Here is a 25,079-nt window from a genome sequence, read left to right on the forward strand (position 1 = left end):
CGCAGGGCTGCTTTTACCCACTGTCAGTTTCTAGGCCCCAAAGCTTGGCTGTGGAGCTGGGCTGCTGAGCCTGCCCCTCCCGCCTTGTGCTTCCCCGTCGTGGTGACTCAGGGGAGACCTTACCTCCAGGATGTTGTATCGAGAGTTGTCACAGTAGTCACGGACGCCGATCTCCGTGCCCATGTACCAGCCACTGAAGGGACAGGCGGTGAACTCCAGGCCACCGATCTCCAGAAGCATGTTGGACACAGCGGGGAGGCCGTACCACTTCAGCCCCAGGTCCTTGAACCATTCAAACCTGCGGAGAGCAACACGACCCCCCTCACCGTGGGGCGGGAGTCTCACGGGCAGGCAAGGGGCGGGACACCTTTAGCCTGGGACGCTGAAATGCCAGCGACTGGCTGGGACTCCCTCTGCCGGACCTGATTCCTGGGCTCTGCTTCAGACCTGTAGAATCACAGGTTCCAGAGCTGGGGCCTGAGAATGTGCATTTTAACATGGTTCCCAAGTGATCTGGATGGACACCCAGGCCTGGAAACCACCGCCTTGGCCTGCTGTTTATCCTCCAAACCCGCTCTGAAAATTAGTCCAGGAGAAAGCGCATCCCTTCCCAACCCAGGGCCTTTGCTCGGCAGTTCTTTCCTCCTGGGACCTTCTCTCTTCCTTCTGTGTCTGTCCAGCTCTTGCACTTTAATCCTCAGCTCACATGTGGTCTCCTCTAGAAAGCCCTCCATGAGGCCCAGTCTGGGATGGATCAGTTGACTTCATGCCTCTGGGCACTGTGAGGTTTTGATTGCAGCACTTACTGGAATTTAGTTGTTATTTGGGTATGATCAAAATCTTAAATAACGATAGGATTCTGCCCTGCACTTGCATGACTCTTGAATCTCAGCCCTGAGTTGGGTCCTGTCTTTATTTAAAATGTTGACACATTGTGCACCGTAAATTTTTTTTAATAGTCGTTGACTTTTTCCAATAGTTGCATGAAAATATTATTTATCTTGATTAATGAGATTTTTGGTGCCTGCCTCTAATTCTGCCCCCGAAGCCAGGGCCTCATGGGATTCCCTTCGCCCTCACAGTGTGAACTCTGCGTGCCTGGATGGCCTCAGTCCTCACAGCCCTTGCCTGGCTCCACATCCTTTTGGACTTGACTCATATCAGGTCACACAGAGTTTTAAACAGCTCCCTCTATCTAAAATTTGTGCCTGCAACAAGACAGCAGGTACTTCTGCTGATCCACCCCTTAGGGTTAAAGGGCAGGTCTGGGACAAGAGCTGAGGAGTGGCATAGGGAGGGAGATGTCTTCAGAAAAAACGGCAGACCCCAGGCTGGCCAGGGAGGGATTATTGATTCTCAGGCCCCACGGTGAGGATTGGAACCAAGACCCCCTTTCAGCCTGTACCTGGGCTGGAGAGAGGGCCAGGGGTACAGGGACGGGCAGAGAGGGGCTCCGGGCATATCCGCCCAGCCTCACCCACCCCACGCCAGGCCCTCTTACTTGGGGTGCCGGATGGGCACTTCCAACACCAGCTCTGGAGGGATCTGGAAAAGCTCGGGGTCGTTGCCGTTGGCCTGGAGCAGGAGAGGCAGGACGTCGAAGCGACCTCTCGGGGGCTTCCAGCCCTGCTGCACGCAGATCTGCAAAGAGGCCCGGCCAGGTCAGGCCACCAGGTCGGCCACCGTGCCCCAGGCCCTCCAGACACAAAGGCAGTCGGGGAGGGGCCAGGACGCAGGCGCCAGCAGCCCCTTCCTCCAGAGGCTCCTGACCACAACTCCTCCCTTGTCAAGGTCTCCCTGACGTCACCACGTAACCAGCATCACTTCTCGGGGTCCCAGGGGATGGAGGCAAATCTGTGGCTCGGCACCACATTTTATTATGTTCTCTGGGTCTTCCCTGCCCACTGGGGACCCCCCAAGGGCAGGGGCTGGGTCTGACTGCTGTGTCGGCAGCACCCGCGTGCACAGGCCTGGTGCACGGCAGGCAGTCCCCTGGACGTGTTCGCATTGGGAGCCCTGAGCTACAAAGAAAATGTGCCAGATTTGATGGGGGCGAATCTATCAGAATTCGTGCATAAAAAGCACCTGTTAGAGGAGCATTTGTCCAATCAAAATATAAAGCAAGTCACATTAAGTAATTTAAAATATTCTGGTAGCCACATTTAAAAAAGCAAAACAAAAAACAAAAGGTGAAAATAATTTAATGTATTCATTTTATATATATTTTAATTTAAACATTTAATAATTAAATAATTATTAATTATAATATATCAATTATATCAGTATTAATCTATTAATACTGTATTAAATAAAGCATTGGTTTCAATATATTTCAATATATTTCACACTAAAATTACATATGAATATATCTATTAATTCAACAAATATATGAAATATGTATATAATATCTCATGAAATGTATTAGAGACCATAACTTATTTGTTAATACATTTTAAAATAAATTTTAATATTGACATATTTAAAGCTATTTCACATACAATCAAATACACTTATTAACCCAATAAATGTATTAATTTATTAATAAGTATAATAAATAGGTTAGTGCAATGTTATCCACTATCTTATTTTCAGCCTGTAGTCCGGATAAGCACTTATGAAGGAGATATTTGTCACTCCCCTTTTTCGGTTTCTGTTGTGGAGGTCGGGCCGGTCTCAATGTGAACCCCTGTGCCTCGGGCCCTTGCTAGACGCACATGCCCAGTAGCTGCAGAATGGGACAACTCAGGGGAGGGGGCTTCAAGAGATACAGCTGATGTACTTATGTTCTGGGTGGTCTCTTCTGCCACAAAGCAGCAGCATGAAATTATGGGCTTAGGAGAGAGAACCTGTCCTGTCAGCACGGTTGGAGACAGAAGGAGAGGGACAGGCCACGGCGTTCATGTTCGGCCGCCACGAGGACAAGGTCAGCCAAGTAGACAGTTAGCGCTCAGCCAAGCAGAGCAGAGAGTCTGGCGGAGTTGAAACCGCACAGGTGCGACTCCTGGTCGCCCCGGTTACAGCCCCTTCCTCGGGAGAGCAACATTTTAATAAGAAGAGCCAGATGCAAATGGAGTCAGCAGCACTGAGGGAAGGGAGCGGTCCTGCCCTGCCAGCTCATCTTTGAGTGGGGAGGCGGTACTGGGTGGAGTTTGAGGGGGGCTGAAGAAGGACAAAGATGACTTTCAATTGGAATTGAGTGGGGTGATCAATGAAAGGGGTTGCCAGGCCTGTGTGCCTGAGATCCTGGCAGGCATAGTGTCTCCTCTGGGCACAGATGCTGTAAGCACCTTAGCTGTGCTACCTGTCCCCATCGCCACCTGCGAGGAACCTTGGATGGTGGTGTTTGCGTTCCTGGTGGCTTCTGTGTGTTGACTTGGAGCGCCAGCAACAGTGGCTGTGCAGGTACCACGCGGAGTCCAGTCCGCCCACAGAGGGCTGTACGGGGAGCATAGCGGTGCCAACAGATGAATGAAGGAGTGCTGTGAGTTTGGCATATCACCTGACTCAGAACACGTGGGTGCCAGATGTGGTTTCCATATGCCAGCTCCTCTCCTCCAGGTGGGAGGCAGGGGACTTGGACGGCACTTCTAGCTTTCCTTCTGTGCACTTATTGACTCGCATAACTCATTTGGCCTTGGTGAGACTCAGCCTACCAACCTGAGAAAGGGGGCAACGGTTCCCATCACGAGGTTGGGCAAGGTAATGGCATGGAAATGCCCGATCGGCCACTTGCGGAAGGACCAGCCGGACTGGGGCAGTCGGAGGGCGGAGGGGATTTGGGGAAGAATACAGAGAGCCTCTGCGCTCTCTCTGTGATGATAACATTAAACCACGAAAAGTCTGCGGGTGAAAGTAGCGTAGGGTGGGGGAACGAGAGCCCAGGTGGGCACGGACGGCGGGGGGCACACACCTCTGTGAACTGAACATTGGCTGGGTCCCCCAGGATGGAGCCGTCCGGCTGCTTGTAGCCAGCGTAGCGGATGAGCTGGGAGTTCCAGACTCGGAAATCGTGCTTGCTGTCGATCCTCTGCGGAAATATGGTGATGGCAGACCTGTGTCGGAGAGAGGGGACACCTGGTATCAGGGCGGGGCTGGCACTTTGGGTGACACCTGGGAAAGCCAATGACTAGGGATCCAGGCCAAGGTCCCCAGGGCCCGTGGAGCAGCTGTTGGTAGGGAGGGGCCCTGCGCTCTTCCTCCGGGGCACCGCGGTCTGAGGAAGGGTGGAAAGCAAGAGGCTTAAGGAAAAAGAGTGCTTCTCAAATGCGACTTTCACACCAACTTGACTCGGGCCATTTTTCAGGGAGTTCTTTTGCAGCAGGTAACCTCCAGGGAAAGAAAAGTAGACCCTGCTTCCCATTAGGGATGAACCACCAATTTCTGGTTCCAGTCTTTCTCCTATCGTGGTTACCACCATTGTTCTCGTCCCCCCCACCCCGCGCCCCTCCCCCGTTCCATAACAAAGTCTATAGATTCAGGACTAGAAAAGAAATAGCCTTCCCCGTGTCCTCACATTTTTTTACTCCGAAACTACAGATCCCCACTGGCCTCACCCGCCTAGCGAGGCAGCCGCGACACCTTATACCGCCAGTAAATGGCAGCTGTCGCCCGTCGAAGGTGCCTGATGGAGGCGCTGCTCTCTGCTGGTTGAAAGGGGACCTGCAGGGCTAGAGAGCCGTGAACGGTGGGTGAGCACCGAACAGAAACTGTCTTGGGACAGGCAACTTTTCATGAGGTGGTTCAATGTAATCTCATGCCAGGAGTTCCTGCCACCTGGATCCATTGGTCCCATTAGGGGACCGAGTCCCAGGCTATGACACTTGTCAGCGTGGCAGTTGCATCGTGGGTCCCGCCCAATGCGTACACACCTTCTCCCACACACATCCTGCCTCTCGAACTTCGTCTCCCTCCGCTGGACTCCCTCCCTGTTCTCAGGCTTCCAAATCCAAGCCCTGACTCAAATCCACTTTCTCCATATGGCATCCCCTGTCCCATCTAGTTCCCAAGTTCCCCCTCCTGAGCACATTTAGGTCTCACTCTTTGCACAGGACAAAAGTACATTGAAGCAATGCACCTGGTGCTATGCACCTGGCGGTGAGTCTACGCACCTGGCGGTGAGTCTGGAACAGGGACTGAAGGTAAAAGTCACAAAGAACCAGAGATGCTCTTAAAAATCTCTTAGCAAATGTGCCATATTGGGAATCGACACAAGATGAGTCAAACCATCAGTTTTCCCTCCAGCAGTAAAACACATAGCTATTTCTTTGGTTGAGCACCAGATAAAGGGTGTTTGTGTATATATACAAATTTAGAAAGCATGTTTAGAAACACCAGAGTCATACACAGCAGGGCGGGATACATACTCTGTGTGCAGGAACTGAGACCAACAGCGGAAATACAGCCCATGTACACCGCTCATCTCCTGCGTCCCCTAGGCCTAATCTCAACACACAGCAGGGCGAATACCCGACACTGTTTAAATTATGTCTCTCTTGCCCTGGCTGGTGTGGCTCAGTGGGTTGAGCGCCGGCCTGGGAACCGAGAGGCTGCTGGTTTGATTCCCGGTCAGTGTACATGCCTGGGTTGCGGGCCAGGTCCCCAGCTGGGGGCGTGCAAGAGGCAACCAGTCAATGTTTCTCCCCCTTCCTTTCTCCCTCCTTTCCCTCTCTCTAAAAATAAATAAATAAAATTGTTTAAAAAACAGTTTCACTCATGTTTCAATAGATAGATAAATAAAAAACATTCTCCCTTCCCCCCTCTTTTCTCTGTTTTCTCTTGCCTACTTTTCTCTCCCATGTTAAGATTATTTCTATACGTGGTATCATGCTCTTATATATGTGTCCAGCTGTGTGGTTTTCAAATTTGTAGAAAAAAAATCAACTGAATATTTTCTTTAATAGAAGATCTCATGAAGACTCCCCCAAAGTGGAGGCACACTGCCTGGCCTGTGAAGCCCCCACCCACATATCACCCCCACAGCATCATTGGAAAACCACCAGAATAGCCCACGAGCTCTGTGAGGCTGAGACCTCGACCAAGCCCTCCTTTAACGCTCCGGATATGCAGGATTTTCTCTGACCGGTGAGGTCTTCTAGTCAAAGGACAAACAGTTCACTCATGAACAATGTAGGGTTTAGGGGCACATATCCCGCGCAGTTGAAAATCCACAGCTAACTTTTCACTCTCCCAAAACTTAACTACTAATAGCCCACGGTTGCCTGAAAGCCTTACCGATAACAAACAATCAGCACATTTTTGTATATGTATTACAATACTGTATTCTTACACTAAAGTAAGCTAGAGAAAATATTATTTAAAAAATCACTAGGGAGAGAAAAATACATCTTCTGCATTTCTTGAAAAAAATTCTGCACGTAAGCGGGCTGGTGTAGTTGAAACCCGTGCTGTTCAAGTGCCAACTGCGCTGACTCCCCATGCAGGCGCCGAGCTTGGATTGCAGGCCCTTTTCCTACCGGCAGGCTCAGCTGGCAAACACTGGTTCCTTCTCGAGGAAGAGACACATGCAAGAGAACCCATGCTTCAGGCCAACAAGCCACTTTGGGGATGAGCTCAGTGTCACCTGGGGGCTTATGGGAATATCCCTCCAGCGGCCTCAAGATGGGGCTGGTCCTTAGGAGCTGGGAACAGATGCCAGGGCAGGGGACAGACTGGTCAGCATTAACAGGTTTAACTGCCCGTCTGTGGGGACCCAGCTGTGCCCCTCCAGCTGCTCCTTTCCCAGCTGCAACTTGCCAGGGTGAAAGCCACCGGCCCACACCGGGGCCTTCCTGCCTTGGCCTGCTCCTGGCGGCTTTGTTCTTCGTGTGGGGCAGGAGTTGGCTCGGTGGAACCTGACGAAGCAGTCCCCACAGCTGCAGGAGGACAAATTAATTGCTTTTTCAACCAAGGGGGATCCTGAGGCTGCTCCACGCAGCAGAGCAGGAGCTGGTAAAAGCAGGTCACCACTGGCAATGGGATTCTCCTGCTCCCAGGAATGAGAAACATCCCTTCTCACTGCAGCTCTGCAGCCACCGGGAGTCTGTTTCTCCCAAAGACAAGGGACAAGGCGGTGGAACAAAAGATGCCAGGCCGCCCCTCCCAGCTTGGAGCAGCTCCCCGTGGGAGGGGGAGGATTTCCTTGCCAGCTGAGCCAACTGCAGACCGCAGGGTCAGTGGGTGGGGGGACGCCCCTGCCCCGAGCTGGTCGGCTCACCTGAGGTTCCCTTTGTTGGTGGCATACTTGATGTGGTTGCAGATGTAGTTGAACATCCCATGAGCCGTGGTGCAGTCACGGGCATCGAACACCTGGAAGAAGGGCATGGTGGGACTGATGGCCTCCCATCCCTCCTCGACTCCCCCAGCCATTCCCACTGGAGGAGAGCCCGGAGCCCACTCCAGCTGCCGCCCCACAGAACCAGGAAAATCCCCTAAATGCAGGCGTGGAGTGTAAGTGATGTGGGAAAGGGACGGCGAGGAGAGCGGAGGCTTTCAATGGACTGGCTATTGTTTCCTGTTAGGTTACTAGGGATTTAAAAACAAAGCAAAACCCAAACAAGAACCCCTTGAGTTTGATAATTAATCTACTTCCAACTTGAAACTATTCCCCAGGGGAAAAAAAAAATCACACAAGGGGACACAGGATCTGATGTTTTCAGTGAGTAGGCAAATAATATAGTTAAATAAAGAGCGGAGATATGAGACAAAAGGGAGTGTATAAGCCCTACCAAGAGGCATGTAAATTTATTTAAAAAATGAGCACTGTGTTGGCTAAAGGAGACATCACTCTAAACCAGATTTGGTCATGATCTGAGAGCCTGGGACCCCATGACAACGATCTGGTGGTTCACCATCGCCTCCAGATGCCCCTGGGAGGAGCTGAGCCATTTTAAAACTTACCCTCCCCCCGCCCCACTACCCGCTCCACCAAAGGGCTCACCGAGGAACCCGAGCCTCGCCCCTACCTGCAGCTTGGACCACTGGATCCTGCCAACGCAGCGCGAGGCATTCCTCCAGGCGTGCTTGGCCCCGTAGATGAGCTCCGTGTCTTTGAGTTGGTAGGTGCTGGTGGTTTCAATCTCTTTGTTCACCTCTTCCAGCCTCTCCATGTGGGCTTTGGAGCCAAATCTGGGTGAGGAGGGAAAGGAGATAGGCGTGTCACCTTCTCTCCGAAATTAGAGGTTGGTGAAAGGAGGGGGCCATTCCAGGAGGCCAGAAGCCACAGAAAGTCCGAGTCGATTTCTGGACACAACAGCTCAAGCAAAAGTAGAGACTGCAAACTAAAATGCCCACAAAGGTCTAGCAGTGAGCGAACCGGTTGGGTGGGAACTGCGGCAAACAGGTGAGCCCATGCCTGGTCCAAAGGGGCAGCCACAACGCGGCTCTGCCCACTTGTTGCCTGAGGGCCACAGGGGCCCACTGCCGCCAGATCTTCTTTCAAACGAAACCAGAAATTGGACTTTTAAAGGAAACTTCTCATTTTAAATGATGGCAATGAATTACGTTTTAGAAAGTCCAAAAAATTATTACAAAAAATTTCAGACTTACGAAAAGGTATAGAGAATAGTACAATGAACAACCAAGCACCAAGCCTAAGAAATAATAAATAAATAAGACCTAATATTATAGTTCCTTGGCGACTACTTCCCCATAGCAGCCCACTTTCTTCCCAGAAGCGACAGCTATTTTGAATGTGGTACTTACCATTCTCATACTTTTGCCAACATGTATATGCAGTAATATTATATACAATATTACATATATTAATTATAGTACAGTAATATTCTGCATGTTTAAAATGTTTATATAAATGTCCGGACTGTATCCTTTTACAACTTGTCCTTTCTCTCTTTTGTGAGCTTCATTCCGACTGGCATGCAGAGTTCCAGCCCTTTCATGTTTTACAGCTGTATAGTATTTCATTATGGAAAACACCACATTCTATTTGCAGATCCTCTTGTCGAATGGCATTGAGGTGGTTCCCAGCTGGTTCTTTAATTTTAATTTTTTTCCCTATTACAACAATGTTTCAGTGAACATTTTTATGTGTGCCTTCTTGTGCCCAAGTGTGCAAGTTTCTTCAGGGTATACACCTAGGCGTGGGATTGCTTGAAATGTTTCAAATGTGAGCAACACTTTGCAGGTCCAACAAAAACATTTGGGGGCCAGTGTGCCAGATAGAGGCCTTATGCACAGGCCTTGGTTCAACCGCCTGCAAAGCTGAAGCTGAACTGAAGTCTTTGTCCCCAGTACTCAGTAACGCCCCCCAGGCTCCCCGTGAACTTACCTTTTAATGGATGAGTAGTACTGATCAATAAACTCTTTGGCGAGAGGGAAGAGTTGTTCTTTTGTGCGGATGTCTTCAGGCCTTCGTACTTGCTGAGAAGCATGCATGATGGAGCCCATACAAATGTGCTCGCTGCATCCCGTTTCCTGGGTGGAAAGGGGAGATTTGAACTATCGCTGGGCCTTGCCCAAGTGTGGCAAGTACTGGGCTGTGGACTCAGAGTGGATATTCATGGTGAAGTTCACCTAGCCCTTCATTCCCAAGTGGGATTTCTCGAGTACCAGCTTCGAATCATCGTTGGACGTGGTCATTGGCCAAGGTAAAGAACCCTAAGCAGCACTTTAAGGTTCTGAAAATGTTTGCTCTACTCCCTGGGGGCAGAGGGGCTTTGTGACAGGCATCCCCCTAGAAACGATGCCCACGGTGCTGGCAGCGTGGCCTCAGTGACTCATTCAGACACATCTATGGTCATTCAGACACTGATTGCAAAAAACAGCCCCCGTTTTCCTCTCCCTATACTATACCCTTTGCAATGTGACTTTATAGAAACTCTCCAGCAAGAGGCGGAGCCTCTTCCATCACTTCGTGGCCTGTTGTCCACTAGGTATGAGTAGCGCCCCCTGAAGTAGTGACAACCAAAAATGTCCCCAGATATTGCCCGTTGTCCCCTGGGTGGACACACGGAGCAGTCCCCACCACAAAGAACTATCCGGTCTCCAATGTGGGTAGTGCTGAGACTGATAAATCCCGGTCTGCACCCTCCTGAGATACTCACCAGCGTACTCTTAAGGTGGAGGGTGTCCGTGAGAACCACGTCAGTCTCCCAGTTCTTCACCTTGAGGAAGCGGGGGCACTTGGAGGGGCTGCCGTTCTTTGTGGGGGACTGTTTTCCCGAGGCAGGGGACTGAGGAGGGAATGAAGATGGGACGTTAGGCAGGGTCTCCACTGGGACCAGAGAGGCATCGCCCTCCCTGGAGTCTGCTCAGCTACCCACTGTCTGCGCAGAGAGGAGGGTCTGACTCTCCTTGGTTGACCCGTGGAAGGTGTCTGGGAAGCCGGTCCCGCCACCCCTGTGGAAGGAGGTGTCGCAGAAGAGCCTTTTGGGCTCTGTTCTGGGGACTGGGGTCAGGAGCCCAAAGGCAGTCGGGGACTCCGCAGTGTCTAGCCCAGTTGGACAGGTAGCAGGGACTCGGTGACTGTGTGCCGAATGAATAAACGACTCAAAGGACACCACTGGTTTCTCTGAAGAATTAAACCGTCAGGACTGGGGGATGGATCAAACCTGAGGCGGGGTCAAGTTGCTTTTCTGGGCCTCCCTGCTACATCCCAGACTCATGATTTCTAGCAAGTACTGGGAAAACAGAAGGTTTACATGAGAAAGATTTGAAGCATAGAGCATTTTCCCCAAATTTTAGGTTTCTGCCTCTCAAAATAGTCAAGTGTGCCCCTGTCTCAGGGCCTTTGCACTTCCTGCTCCCTCTGTCTTAAACCCCTTCAGTTCTCCATTTGTCTTTGCCACTGTAAGCAAACTGCCCAGTAGCTGCGGGGATAAGTCCTGGACTGAGTGACGCTGGCCTCTCCATTTTAGACTCATGGATAAGGACCACATGCTATCTCGGTCGTTTCTGAGTCGTTGTCTACCTGCCTGGGCAGAGGTGTGCCCGAGCACCAGACAAGCTTCATTCACTGCGCAGTGTGTAAGGGGGAGGCAGCAGGCACACCCTGATGCGGCCGCTGAGCAGAGAGGGGAGAAGAGCTGATGTTGAGTGATGCTCATGCCAAAGAGGAGAGCAATGGCAGGGCCTTCACACTTTCAACTGCCATTTATTGGGCCCCTTCGATGTGCTAGGGGCTGTTAGACCCTGGGGACGCTCTGGAGAACAAGTCAGACAGGGTCCTGGACCTTCCGGAGCACTGTTGTGGGAGAGATGGAGATAGTATGTAAATGAATTCACGGACGACGTAATTTCAGGGGGCGCAAAGAATATGAAATAGAGGGAGGTGGCGGTGACTAAGCAGAGGGGAGAAAGGCGAGTTCAAAGGCCTTGAGGGGGAGGTGAGCATGTTAAGTTCAAAGGACCAGCCAATAGACGACTATGGCTGGAGTAGATGACTCATGGCGAGCAGCAGGTGACAGAATCAGAAAGAAGGTAGGGCCACGTTACATCGGCTTGGAGGACTTGAGGTGAGTGAGGGAGCTGCGAGGGGCTAAGTCCAGGGCAGAAGGCACAGAGAACTCTGAGCGACTACTACCGAAAACTGCCGTTCAGGGAGCTCTTACTTTGTGCTAAGCAAAAACCTTATTATCCCCGCTTCACAGATGAGAACACTGAATCACAGAGCGGTTAACGAAGTTGTCCAAGGACACAGAACTAGTAAGCTAGAGCCAGGAGTCAAATCCTGGCAGTCTACCTCTCAAACCATTGCCCTAACTGTGTGGCAATCCTGCCTCCTGACCACTATGCCTAATTCATTCATGAACGCATTCAGCTCATGTTTATTGAGTATCTATCTCTCCTAGGTGCTAGGCAAGGCAGCAAGGACCAGGGCTACTGTGACAAACAAGACAGATGTGGTCTCTACCCTCACGGAGTTCACCGTTCCAATGAGAGGGGGAATCACAAGTGAATGAGCCACTGTAATTGAGAGCAATGGGTGCAATAATGTGGAACATTGGCAGCATGGAAGGGACAATGGAAACACATAGAGGAGGCACCTGACCCAGAGCATTTGACTTCTGAGTCAAGACCTGAAGGACAAGTAGGTGTTAACAAAGAAGGGGTTGGGGGAGGCCAGCACGGTCTTGCAGGCAGAGAGAACAGCCTGTGCAAAGGTCCTGGGGTGAGAGGCCTATCACAGCCACCTGTTGGCCATGGGCAACTCTGGGCCAAAGCGCCCATCCCGCCCTGTTGGAATTCGGGGAAAGGAGCACACCGTTATGAAAGAGAGCTACAGCACAGTGCAGGGAACAGTAGTAGAGAACAAATGGCGGGGGCCGTGGCTCACGATCTCCCACCCCTCCCTGCCCTGGCCAGATCCAGTCACCCCTAGTGGTCCCCATCTCGGCGCTGGGCACCACTATCTATGCACCCGGGCGAGCCACAGAGGGAGCTCTCCTGGACAGAGTCCTCACTACCTCCCATGCCTAACCCGCCCCCCGCGCCCCTCCATCGTAGCTTTCTAAATAGTTCTAGAAGCCCTCCACGCCTCTGTCCGAGCCACCATCATCCCTCACTTGGATGACAGCAACCACCTCCTAAATGTTAGCAATGGCTAACATTACCTATTACAATCGGTGTTATTATTCTGCTAATACTAGTCCAGTGTCTAGTATTATTACTGTTGTTATTGCTAGAAGTATTATCACTACACTGCTACCAGACTGGGAGCAGGAAGACGGACCTGGATGTGTTCTTCCCTTGGCCCCCCTTTGGCACTTTCTGTCCAGCCAAACTTTATTTAACTTGTGAGGCTGCATACAAATAACCCCGCTGCCTTTGAAGGCTTCAAAAGACATTCTAAACCCTTCTTTAGGATTCCGTCTCCACTGCTGTCTCCTCCAGCAGACAAGGTGACGGAAGTCGCATCTGGGCAGGCCTTTGTTGTGACGGACTCCTCTGATGGGGCCTACAACCTGCACCCGTGAGGAACAAACGGTCCTCCCTTGTCTGTGGGAGGGCACCTGAGCACCCTGCGCATATACCTGGCGTCACTCAGCCAGCTTAGAAACTGTCTGGACCATCCACGTTAACGCCCTGGAGGCTGAGGAGCAACAGGGATCCCAGGTGATTACAGAGCAGGTGCTGACGTGGGGTTGGGCCCAGGACCCAGTACCCATGGAGACGGGGGGTGGGGAGGGCAGATGGTCAGGCCCACAGTGAGGCGGGAGGAAGAGGTGTGGGGTGTGGCCGGTGGGCGGGCAGCCGGCAGCCCTCACTGGCAGGGAGCAGAGCTAAGAGGCCTAATAAAAGAGGCCATCTGTTGAGGTTCCAGATGTGCAAGGGGTGGTCATTACAAGCCAAGTAATTGGGGGCCCGAGCGCCAGGCCTGCCACTCTCCGCCCCGGGCTGTGCTGAACCGCACGCTGGAAACCCACCATTAGGAGGCCTCTGGCAGGGCTGTTGTGCTTGGGGCTTTGATGTTTTAATTAGCCAGCAGTAATATTAGATGACTCAAGAGGGGACAAATGGGAGATTAATATAGCAGTCAGGAGCCCTGTATGGAGGATGCAAATGACTTTTCAGAGTGGGGACTGAAGGGCTCCGCTGAAAATGCAGATTGTGGCACTTGTGAGTCATTATGCTGGGGACAGGGCACAAGTGGGCTCTGGGCTGCGGCTCTGCGCGTCCTTTTCCGGATTTGTGTCTGGGGTGGACAATGGAAGCTTCTCCGGTGGCAGGGGACGCTGATTTGATCTAGTAAGTTCTGTGGGAGGGCTGCCTGCTCGCACATTTGGAAAGAAGGCTCTGAGTTTGTGGGCATTTCAAAGGCGACGTCAACCTGTCTTTGCAGAGGCTCCGAGGAAATGGCCTTGAAGCCCAAGAAGAGCCAGCTGGGCAAAGTCACCGTCAGCCTAGGGCTCCGAGCCAGGAATGCCTGCTTATAGGATTTCTTTCTTTCTTTCTTTCTTTCTTTCTTTCTTTCTTTCTTTCTTTCTTTCTTTCTTTCTTTCTTTCTTTCTTTCTTTCTTTCTTTCTTTCAACAGCTTGTTTGTTTATTTTATTTATTTATTTATTTATTTGAGAGGGAGGAAGGGAGAAAGAAAGGGGGAGAGAGAGAAACATCAATGTGAGAGAAACATTATTTGGTTGCCTCCCATACACTCCTGGACCAGGGGTCGGACCCACAACCTAGGTGCGCACTGACTGAGGAAAGAGCCGGCAACCCTGCAGTTACGGGATGACGCTCCTACCAGCTGAGCCGCCCTGGCCAGGGCACTTGTAGGATTTCTGACACCCCGATTCCTTCTTCCCTTTCCTTCACCCCCTTCTTTCTCTCCTTCAACAAATACACATGGAGTTCGTGCTGCGTGCCAGGGACTTGTGTTCTAGGCCCTACGCTGGTGCCCCCCCACCCCACAACCCACAGCTGGGAGAAGCACCTTACAGCTTCATGCTCTAAAGCAGGGGTTGCAAACTGTGGCCCGTGGGCCACGTCTGGTCTGGGCCATTTTGGTATAGCCTGTAAGCTAAGAATGGTTTTTCCATTTTTTATCTTTCTCAGTAAAAAAAAAAAAATCAAAAGAAGAATGTTTCATGATACATGCAAGTTCAGGTTTCAGTGTCCACCAATAAGGTTTTAATGGCACACAGCTACGCTCACTTGTTTCTGTATTGTCTATGGCTGCTTTTGCAATACAATGATGGAGCGAGTAGTTGTGATGGAGACCAAGATGGTAGGGTCCACGAAGACAAAAACATTTCCTATCTTAGTCTTCACTGGAGAAGTTTGCAGACTCCTGAGCTAAAGCGTTGAATTCCACTGGTTGAACTCTAAGCAATTCGACATGTCTCCGTCTCCTTAAAGGTCACTACCTTAGACATCTTTCCCGATCATTTGTTAAAACTATGCCTTACCTCTGTTAGTCTATGCTCCCTCACCCCCTTACTATGTTTCATTTTCCTTCCTAGCACTTGCCACTGCTTGCAATTATTTTGAGTATTTGCATGTGCATGTAAATATTTACATCTTATAGATTTATATGTGTCTCTACAGATTTAGCTTTCTGCCTACCCACTGTTCACTTTGTGCTATCGCTCGCCCCTATACCAGTGCCCAACATGTTCAACTGCTTGTGGTCTGTCGTGGACGGAATTGTGTCCCTCCCAAATTCATAGGTTAAAGTCACAATTCCCACTGTCACTGTATTTGGAGATGCGGTCTTTAGGAGGTAATTAAGGCTAAACGAGGTCATAAGGGTGGGGCTCTAATCTGATAGGATTCACGTCCTTAAAAGAAGAGGAAAAGGCATCTCTCATTTTCTGTCTCCACAAACACAAAGAAGGAAGCCTCTGTAAGGACACAGCAAAGGCGCTGTCTGCAAGCCAGGAAGAGAGGCCTCACCAAATGTGCCCATGCTGGCTACTTGACCTTGGACATCCCGCCTCCAGAACTGTGAGAAATAACTTCCTGTTGTTTAAGCCACCCAGTCTGTGGTATTTAGTTATGGCAGTTCAAGATGACTAATATAAGATCTAAATGCATTTCATAATGGTGGAGTCTGTTAAATGCTAAGCCAGAGACTTTGGTCTTGACTTAGCAGAGAAGAACTCCCACAGCTGCTTGAATGAGAGGGTGACCTTATCAAAGCCGAGTTTTGAAAAATATGTGCCTGTAAGCATTGCAGGACAGAAAAGGGGATTGGGGTACCAGAAGAGAGCCCCACAGTGGAAGGAAAAAGATAAAGTCAACACTGACGTGGAAGCTTCCAGTTTGAGTACGTGGGCGCAGGGTGAGCCTTGTGGCCGAAGTCGGGCAGGGAAAAGCAGGAGTGATGAGAAGGTAGAGGGAGGCAGGATTTTAGGCAGGAAGGCAGACACTAGACCTCAGAATCTGGAAGACCTAGAAAAGGAAGCCCAGCCCCTGCCCTTCCCCAGTTACGGGCTGCCCACCATCAGGAGCCTCGTAGTGAAACAGGGCCAGGAGCCAGGGGGAGGCACCTGTGAGACACGGGGCACCGGAGGAACCGTCACGGGGTGAACAGGGTCCCTCCCAAACTCACATGTTGACATCCTAACCCCCAGTACCTCAGAATATGACCTTATTTGGCATTGTTAATGAAGGGATTGCATTAGAAGGAGGTCACTCGGGTGGCCCTATCCACTAGGACTGAAGTTTCATAAACGGGAAACTGGGAGACAGACAGGCGCACAGGGAGGACGCCTTGTAAGCGCGGAGGCAGCCATCGGCAGCCGCGGAGAGGGGCCTGGGGCAAAGCCTTCCCCCGCAGCCCCCGGGAGGAGCTAGCCCTGCCCACACCTTGGTTTCGGACTTCCGGCCTCCAGAGCTGGGAGATGGCCGCTTTCTGTTGTTTAAGCCACCCCGTCTGGGGCGCTTTGTTATGGCAGCCCCAGGAAACGAATCCCGGAGCCGAACGTCCACCCTGTACACGGCGAGTAGCTTCCTATTCTCTCACTGTTGATGCCAGCGACAGCCCCTGCACTACAGGCCTGAGCCCCCTGCCTCGCAAGGCCTCTGCTTAAGTGGGGGCAGCACCTGGGGCCGAGCTGGGCAGCAGGCCCCGCGCACCAGGGGCCAGAGGCCGCTCGCCGTGCCCTTCCCTGCAGCTCCGGCAGCGCAGCCCCAGCCGGTGGGCACCACGCGTGAGGGCAGCAAGTGCGACCCACGTACGAGCTGCGGCAGCTCAGGGTTCAGGAAACAGACCCGCACACTGGCAGGGATACACCCATCCGTGCAATTAAAAAATTGCTATTTAAAAAGCTTAACCAACTGTGTTTAATTCCTTGGAGTCTAATTTCCTTGTAGTATACTCAAAGCATTATTTCTAACGGGATTCGCTCTCCATAATAACTCCGCGGAAGCTTGAAATGGCTTATTCTCTCTCACATTCTCTCCCTCTATCTTTCTTCCTCCATCCACAATTCTACAGTCAATGTTCTATAGTTTGAGGAGGGCGATTAAGGAAGGGGTGCTTGGGAGTCATACCCGTCACAGCCTGGGTCCAAAGACAGGGGCCTCTGGAGGTGAGGGGTTGTTAGGTTACAGAGCTGAAACTTCCTCCGGATGGCTTTATGCGTACCAGTGCAATGGCATCTCAAGATATTACCAGACAACTTCAAACTTGGTCCCACTTCCGGGCCAGAATGTATATGTGTCCTATGAATTAATTTGAAAATAAATCCTGTAATTATCTTGTGGCCTATATATTGCATGGGACGGCGTGTTTATTAAAATTGCTAAATGGAAATAGTTAAAATGCACAAGCATTGTTGTGATTATGTTTTGGCCTCTGAAAGTATCCTAGGACCCCCAGAAAATGGAAGTGTGTTGGGCGTCCATCGACCTCTGAGAATCTCTGTTTGGGTTTTGGACACTGATATTAATTTGCAAAGGGAGGAAACAAAAATGGCTTTGACCCAACTTGGCCTGTCTGGGCACAGAACCTGGGCACGGCGTGAGGCACTGAAGGGACCTGTGGAGCGGTGTCACCGATTCCTGAATCAGAATGCCATCGTCCCACTCAGCAACAGCCGGGGCAGCCTGCGTTGAATACACTCACTATTAACATAAACAGTTAGCAAAATAAGTGGAAATTCCAGCAGGGCCAAACCCAAACACCCAACCATTCGAGCTCCACTTCCTGGCTCCATCCTGGTTCTGACCACCTCGGCGAGGCCGGTCTCTCGGCCAAGAGACCAACAAAGGCCCTGGGGGTCAGTGCGCAGGTGGTGACTTGGGTAAAGGGAAGTGAAACATCAGCAGGATTTGGATTCTGCTCCTCCCCAGGGCCTGAGAGAGTGTGTTTGATATGAATTCCTGGAGAACATCTTTGCTGAGGGTCCTTGACCCGTGTCCAAGGGCACCCGGGAGAACAATGGATAACCTGAGAAAGGGGAAGGGATTAAAGAGGCTTTTGGGGCAAATCCAACCTAGGTATCTAACTCTAGTCATGAGCCAGATCTCACGGAGAGGGATAGCTGGCCTGATCGAGTTGGGGGGCAAAAAGGAGTTTAATAGCCACTTATAGCTAGGGATGTGGGGCGCCCACCCACAGAGGGAAATTAATCTCAAAACACAGGAGGTTTCTCCAGTGCTTCTATGAGTCTTAGGGAAGGAAGTTATCCACTGGAGCTGCAAGGCACCCCCCTGATGGGGGCCCAAGGAGTTTGCTAAAGCCAGCCAGGTGGGGAACATCTGTGCAGGATTCCAGGAAGCCCGGCCATCACGCAGTGATAACTGCCGTGTGTGTCTATGGCAGAAGCTGGTCTGAAGAGCGGACGTTCCTGGATTGGAGGCACATAGTTGATGGAAAGAGGGCGCCTCGGCTGTGAACTCCCTGGGGCAGAGATCACGTTCAAATTCATTGCATTTTGAGTAACATTTAGGGAATGCCTATTTGGTACCCAACCTGGGTGAGGCCATTGCCTATCCACTAGTTCATTGGTTCCTCATGGGAACCCACGTTTCAGATGTGGAAACTGAAGCTCTGAGAGAAGAGGTCACGATCCTCAAATTAACAACCCACGGGCAACAGGGCTGGGCATGGGATCCGGGCCTCAGAGTGCCCACCTTTCCACCGCAGGTCTCACTGCTGTGCGCTTTGTGTGTTTCCAGAGCCTGACCCCCAGGAGGCATGAGTGACATATGCTACACTGATTTGAATGGTTAACAAGGATCATGATGTGTCTGTAAAGGGACAGAGGTGCGGCTCTGTCACCAAGACTCAGTGGGTGCTCACTTTCCCTTTCTGGACCACAAGAGCACCATTGGTAAAATAGGAAGTGTGCCTCACATTAGCAATACAAGAATTAGTAATATATCTATACATAAATTAGCGATATAATAATTAGCCAACTAAAAACAACACCACCACACATTTTTGGAGCACTTATTCTGGGCCAGATTCTATAGAGTTAAGAGAGGACTTCGCGGCTTCATGGCCTGGGTTCAAGTCCTATCTCCTGCAAGTACTAGTCATGTGACCTTCATTGAGCTACTAACCCCTTTCTCTGTGCCTCAGTTGCCTCATCTATAAAGTGGGGACAATAATAGCACCTCATTGGGTTGGGCTGGGGTGAAACGAAGCTGTAGACCTCAAGTGCTAAGCGCAGTGCCTGACCTGGCTCAAGAAACACGAGCTATTCTTGTCCTAAGTGAAGCTGTCATCTCATACATCACTGTACTTCATCTGCCCCACAACTCGACGAGTCTGTTAGACCCTGCTGGGAAATGAAGGCTCAGTGTGGACACTAGTGGTCTGACCAAGGTCCCCAGGGGTTAGAGGCTAAGCCTGGGCTGACCCAGAGCTGAGTGCTTGGCCCGGGGCTGTGGGGGAGTGAGAAGGAGGGTTAGAATGGCCACAACCTCCACAAGGCGGTGTTGTTATCAGTGTAGTTGTTATTTTTATTGCCACGTCGTTAATGTGCAGTGAGTCAGGGCTGACTTAGAAGGTTGCCCTATGGCCCACTGGGCTGTCACTGAAGGGCAGTGTGTTTTTTCTTCATTCAGACACAGCTTCGCTGGGTCTGGCTGCGCCCTTTCTGGATTTCAGCAAAGCCGGCACTCGTGAGCCAGTGGGGGTGTGTGCTCATGCAGAGAGGGGCCCACGCGCCTCTGAACATGGGAGACCCACAAACACTCCTCAGCTGCCTCATAAGGAGCTCTCCAGAGAGTGGGGTGATGCTGACACTTACCTGGAAGCAGAGAAAAGCTTCTCAACAGATTTTGACGTTTGGAAAGCAGCTGGCAAGGCCTGTGTCCCCAGGGGTGAGGGGGCGCCAGGCTCCTGATGAGGTGGTGGGAGTGGGGTGGGGGAATTCAATGGAAGTCAGCTCTCTGACTACCTGATTGCTTTTGTCAGAAAGAGGCTGGAGAGAAGGGCAGCGGGCTGAGCAGGAGGGAAGAACGCTGTGTGGAAATCTCATTTCCCCCAGTCCCAAGACCCTCTGTGCACCCACTGAGGACTGGACTGATGCTTAATTAGTATCTGAAAATAGATGTTCTGCCCTCAAGCAGGGCATGGTTCCACCCCGACCCCTCAGGAAAGGAAATCAGGCAGGCAAGGGACGTAGATGCTTATTAAGAACAGAAAGCGAGAGGGCTTGATTCAGGCCTAACGTTTTGCAGGCAGAAAGGACAGGCAGCCACTTCTCCTATCATTTTGCCAGGGTCGCATTTTCACTTAAGAGGATTATTGTGAGTGGTGTCAACAATCGATCCACATCTCAGGTCGGAAAGAAGGACGCTGCCTTTTTTATGTCCTTGCTCAGGCTGGGAAACATTTCTGAGCCCCGTGGCCATAGGGATGTCTAACAGGACGGAATGGGGCCACTTCCTTAGCCTGGGACACAACTGTAACCAACCCAGCGCTGAGGTCTCCACTCCTTCCCGCTCCACTTTGGAGAGGCACTTGGAAAACGGAGCCTCAGACCATGGAGCCAGATGATCTCACTGGTTGGCGGATTTGAACCTGTTTTTTGACGCGTGGACTATGCTGAGGATTTGCGGATACAGGAGCGACTGGGAACCCCGCACTGCTGGGCTGTGTGTGCATCTAGGAGCTCCCATGTGGAAAGCCATCGGGCTGCCTTAACCTCAGGAAGACTTGGCCGTTCCCCCTTTCTCCAGGACACTTTCTCCTTCCCCAAGGACTGGGAATTTTCATTTTAGAGGGGCCCTTAGGCAAGTCCTCACCACCTTTCCCTCATTGCTATAGATTGAACATATCTTCCCAAAATTCATATGTTGAAACCTAATCCCCAAGGTGATAGTATGAAGAGGCCATGAAGTCAGGAGGTGATGAGGTCATGAAGATAAGGAATTAGGCGCCTTATATAAGAGACCCCACAGAGCTATGTGACCCTTCCACCATATGGGGACACAGCAAGAAGACTGTATATCTATGAACCAGCAAGCAGGCTCGCATTAGACGCTGAATCTGTTGGCGCCTTGATCTTAGGCTTCCCAGCTTCCAGAACTGTGAGAAATTAATGCCTGTTGTGTATAAGCCACCCAGTCTATGCTATTCTGCTACAGCAGCTCAAACAGACTAAGGTGTTCACCATTTCACCACGATGCCCTGCGAAGGTGGCCAGTGGTCCTACCAACCATGCCTGCCCTGTACCCAGCACTGAGGCCCACTCCTCAGGCTTGAAGTTCAAGGTTATGTTTTTCAAGCTGTCACTGTCTAACCAAGGTGGACAGCATGAAAGGAAATGGCTGTCGTCCTGCTATTGCTCAGATTTCAGCAGGACTTTAAGGGTCCTTCTGGTGGGGTCAAGGGCTCCTCTGCTTCTCCTCTGATTTAACGCGAGGGACACGATAGGCAGTGTGGGGACTGTAGCAGGCCGGAGGGCCTTGTCTAGAGGGAACAGCTGCTATTCGGACCAAGAGATTATTGCTCCATAAGAATACAAGCTCAACGTGCTCAGACTGTCTACACTTTTAAGAGAAGTTGTAAATATGATATTCATACAAAATTGTGAAATATTGGCAATAAATTCAAAGTTCAAATAGAAATTGTCTCTTAGGAGAAGATAGTGTAGCTCTAACAAATCGTTGTTTACAGCCCGAATCTGGCCTGAGACTGCCTTTTTCCATCCTTTGTCTTGGGAGGGTTTGCATCATGGCAACGCCTCTTAATCTTCAATTAACAGAAGATAAAGAAAATTTTACTGTGTTTATTTAATCATTAATGCTTAAGAGTCCCCTCGTGCTCACAATGTGACCTTGATTTTTGAGGCAGCATAACAGGAACCTACAATTGTCCTCCAAACATTCCCAGAAGTCATTCCAAGGCAGAGCAATTGGCCAGGCGCATGGGTCTGGCCTACTGCAGAATCCCTCGTGTTCCTACCTTCCTGGCCAGCCGTCGGCAGCTACGGAAAGAAAGCAGTCCCCACAGGGCTCTGCAGTGTCCCACCTTCCCTGGTGGAGCTATGCAGAGAGACTTTGCATCATTGCTTAGGTGCGCTGGTGGCAAGAGGTGCCACAGATCAGTTTTCAGAAGAGAGCTTGCCACCCTGGCCTGTGCCACCCAAGGCTTGGGGCAGGTGTTGGGAAGGAAGAAGATGACCTGCTGAGCAACCTGGACCATCTCCCTGTTGTGACCTCTCGCTGCTTGTTAGTCCGCCTGTACGCTGCTGCTGCTGCACAGAGGAGGAGGGGTAGGCGGGTCACACACCTCACTAGGGCTGCTTTGATCCCATCTGTTACCTGCCTGGGCAGGGGAGAAAAGGGGCGCTGCTGTTCTCTAGGCCAATCTAGCCACTCTCAGAACCATACCTGCTCAGCTGCCAACCTACATCTTGACAAATGGCAAAGATTGAAAAGTGTGATAATACACGGAGCTGGCGAGGCTATGGGGAAACCACCTCCCACCCGGCCGGGAGCAGTGGCACAACCTTCATCATGAGCCATTTCTCAATTTCTGCCCAAAGAACAAGTGATTACGGCCTTTGCCCCAACAAGTCCACTTCTAGGGATTGATTTCATTACAAAGCCTGACCATGTGCCAAATAAGGTATTCCAACAATGTCACTCTTTACAGCAATGTCATAGCAAAATACTGGCAGTGACATAAGAGTATCCATTTTGGAAGGCTGCCTCAGCGAATATGGCAGAGTCAGGCAGTGGAAAATTACGCAGCTGTGAAAAAGAACCAGGATACTCTTCATCTACTAATTAGGAGTAATTGCCAAGATACGGTGGCAAGTGAAACAGCCAGGTGCAAAACAATATGTATATAATGGACTCTCATTTGTGTAAAAAAATGTGAAAATATGCTGTGTGTGTATTTGTCTGTCTATGCTAAAAGGACCAAGAGAATAATGAATATTGCTTCCCTGTAGGGAGAGAAACTGTGTGGCTGGAATTGGGGGGAGAGTGAAACTTTTCACCGTGGGTATTTTATGTCTTTTAAATTCAGAAACATGTGAGTGCCTTTAAGGTAGAAGTGGAATTAAAACTTGAGAAATGGTAAGCTCACAGAGAAAACAAAACAAAGCAAAGCCAAAATCCACATCCCGGGACAGGTGCCCGCGGCCTCAGCCCCTACGCCCTCCCCATGTCTCCGCCCACTTACCTGCTCCTTCTCTGAATACGGGTTGTTAAGGACCACAGGCACGTTTCCCTTCCCCCACAGGTCATTGAAGACTCGGTCATTCTCCACGCCGAGGGGCAGAGGTTTGTGAGACTTGCTGTCCAGATCTCTGAAAGGCAAGGTCGGGAAGAGGTGAGGATAGCATGAGGTCAGCTATCCTCACCAGCTGGTTTCCCTGGGTGGGAATTCCTGAGTCAGTCCAGAACCTCCACGGTTCACCCACGTGACTTTATTCGGAGCCAGAGAGCATGGGGTGCCCAGCCTGCTGCATCGAAGGACGGCCAGCGACAGGTGGGAAGGCAGCCCCATTGTCAAACTCAAAGGTGAGCTCATCCAAGTTGGCACCGATGGCTGGCATATAACCATCTTTGTGGACACCGTTTCAGGATGGCCACGGCACGGCTTTCGCTCCGCCTTACCCCCTCCCACATTTCACAGATCTAGGAACAGAGGAATCACATCTCCCAGCAGACTCCCTGCAGAATCCCTGGACAAAGGAAGGGCCATCAGACTTAATTATGTAAGAAGGAGGAGGCAGGAGGAATAGGAAACAAGTCCTGTGTGCCAGGGTGGTAAGTCAGTCCCAGGCATTGACGGTAGGACTGAGGACACCAGTCCAGGATAAACAGGAATGGTTCTGAAGGCAAGGGGGGCCCAAAAACCAACAGCAGTCATTTTAATAATGATAGCTAATGTTTACTGAGCGCCTTACACTCGTTTCGGTTCATTTAATCTTTGTGACAACCCTATGAGATATGACTACTAATCGCCATTTTATAGGTGGCAGAGGTGAGACCAAAGCCCACCTGCTCAAGGGCACAGCATTCCAGCCTACTCTTCACGTCCGTTCTCCAGGGGGGGCTCTCATCATGCCCATCATCTGCCATCCTCCTCCTCCTCACCATCGTCACCATCATAATCCACACCACCCAGCTTCTTTCAGCATAACCATCACTAGCACCAGAGTCGTCCTCACGGGGTTACCGCCACCGCCGCGGCCCTCGTCACCGTCACCGTCACCGTCAGCCCCATCCTCCTCCATCGTGACCGTTATTAGTCCTCGCTGGACGAGGAAACAGGCTCAGAGAGGCTAAATCAGCAGCCGAAGAGACATACCTAGCGATGGCAGATTTAGGATTCAAACCCAGGCTTGCTCTTGCCTCTCGAGCCCAACGTCTCACTACACAGCTCTCCTCGCTCCCAGGCTTTACACTCAAATAGGTTCAGAAGGAGGCTCTCTCGGCCGTCCTCTGAGATGGAGAGAAATCAGGGCCGGGAGGGGACTGACTTTGTACCAAAATCCAGACCTGTCCTTCCTCTCCTGAGTGTTGCCCTCCTGCTTCCTGACAACCTGCTTCTTTTCAACCCTCCCACCCAGCTTTGCTCTGACTGTGGCATCTGTCTCCTCCCTGGCGTTGGACACCGTGGCCTGCTCTGTGGCCCGTCTTGGTTTTGGTCCCAGGCGTACAGGCTGGCCCTTGTCTAGCCCTCTGTTCCATGTTCCCAGCTCTGGGGACTCCTGGTCCTGGCTCCATAATTCACCCTGACCGGCAATCTGGTGCCAGCCGCCATTTGGGATGAATCAGAAGCTGGGGCCCAAGTGAGCGCACAGCCCGAGCCCCCGCTCCAGCTGCTCACTGGGGTCCAGCCAGACCCCGCTCTGTGCGGCGTCTCGCATAGTTCTGGTGGCCCACGTCAAAGCCACTTCCGCTCTTCCTTTTGGAGAGGTCTGCAATCGTCAGAGAGAACACACTGCTTTACCCCCTTTAAAATGTCACCAAAACACAATGGGACTGGTTCCTGATTACTGAACCCCAGTCAATTGTTTACCTATGCGGTGATAAACAGAGGAAGCGTCTGTCTGTTGAGAGGGCTCCTCGAAATGCCCCTCAGCTCCCTCCCAGCTCTGAAATCCTGAATTCCATGAGACCGCATGACCGTAAGTGGGTATTCAGCAGCGAAGGGACAGGGTTAACATTGTCTGAACGTCTGTAATGTACCAGGTACTTGCACCGA

General features: G+C 51.2%; 1 protein-coding gene across 1 annotated transcript in view; it reads right to left on the reverse strand.

Moving 5' to 3' along the window:
• The window catches only part of NOS1 (nitric oxide synthase 1), a 148,471-nt gene that overhangs the window by 36,754 nt on the left and 86,638 nt on the right, over positions 1–25,079 (reverse strand). Inside the window, exons 3-10 of the mRNA XM_054594224.1 lie at positions 23,046–23,172; positions 10,059–10,187; positions 9,284–9,429; positions 7,962–8,124; positions 7,214–7,305; positions 3,911–4,052; positions 1,502–1,641; positions 124–298 (exon numbers count right to left, since the gene is read on the reverse strand). Coding sequence (XP_054450199.1) covers positions 124–298; positions 1,502–1,641; positions 3,911–4,052; positions 7,214–7,305; positions 7,962–8,124; positions 9,284–9,429; positions 10,059–10,187; positions 23,046–23,172 — 1,114 coding nt within the window. The remainder of the gene's footprint in view (positions 1–123; positions 299–1,501; positions 1,642–3,910; positions 4,053–7,213; positions 7,306–7,961; positions 8,125–9,283; positions 9,430–10,058; positions 10,188–23,045; positions 23,173–25,079) is intronic.

Source organism: Pteronotus mesoamericanus, unplaced genomic scaffold, assembly GCF_021234165.1.
Source record: "Pteronotus mesoamericanus isolate MK-2021 breed Mesoamerican mustached bat unplaced genomic scaffold, CSHL_Meso_final scaffold_507, whole genome shotgun sequence".
Classification (NCBI taxonomy): domain Eukaryota; kingdom Metazoa; phylum Chordata; class Mammalia; order Chiroptera; family Mormoopidae; genus Pteronotus; species Pteronotus mesoamericanus.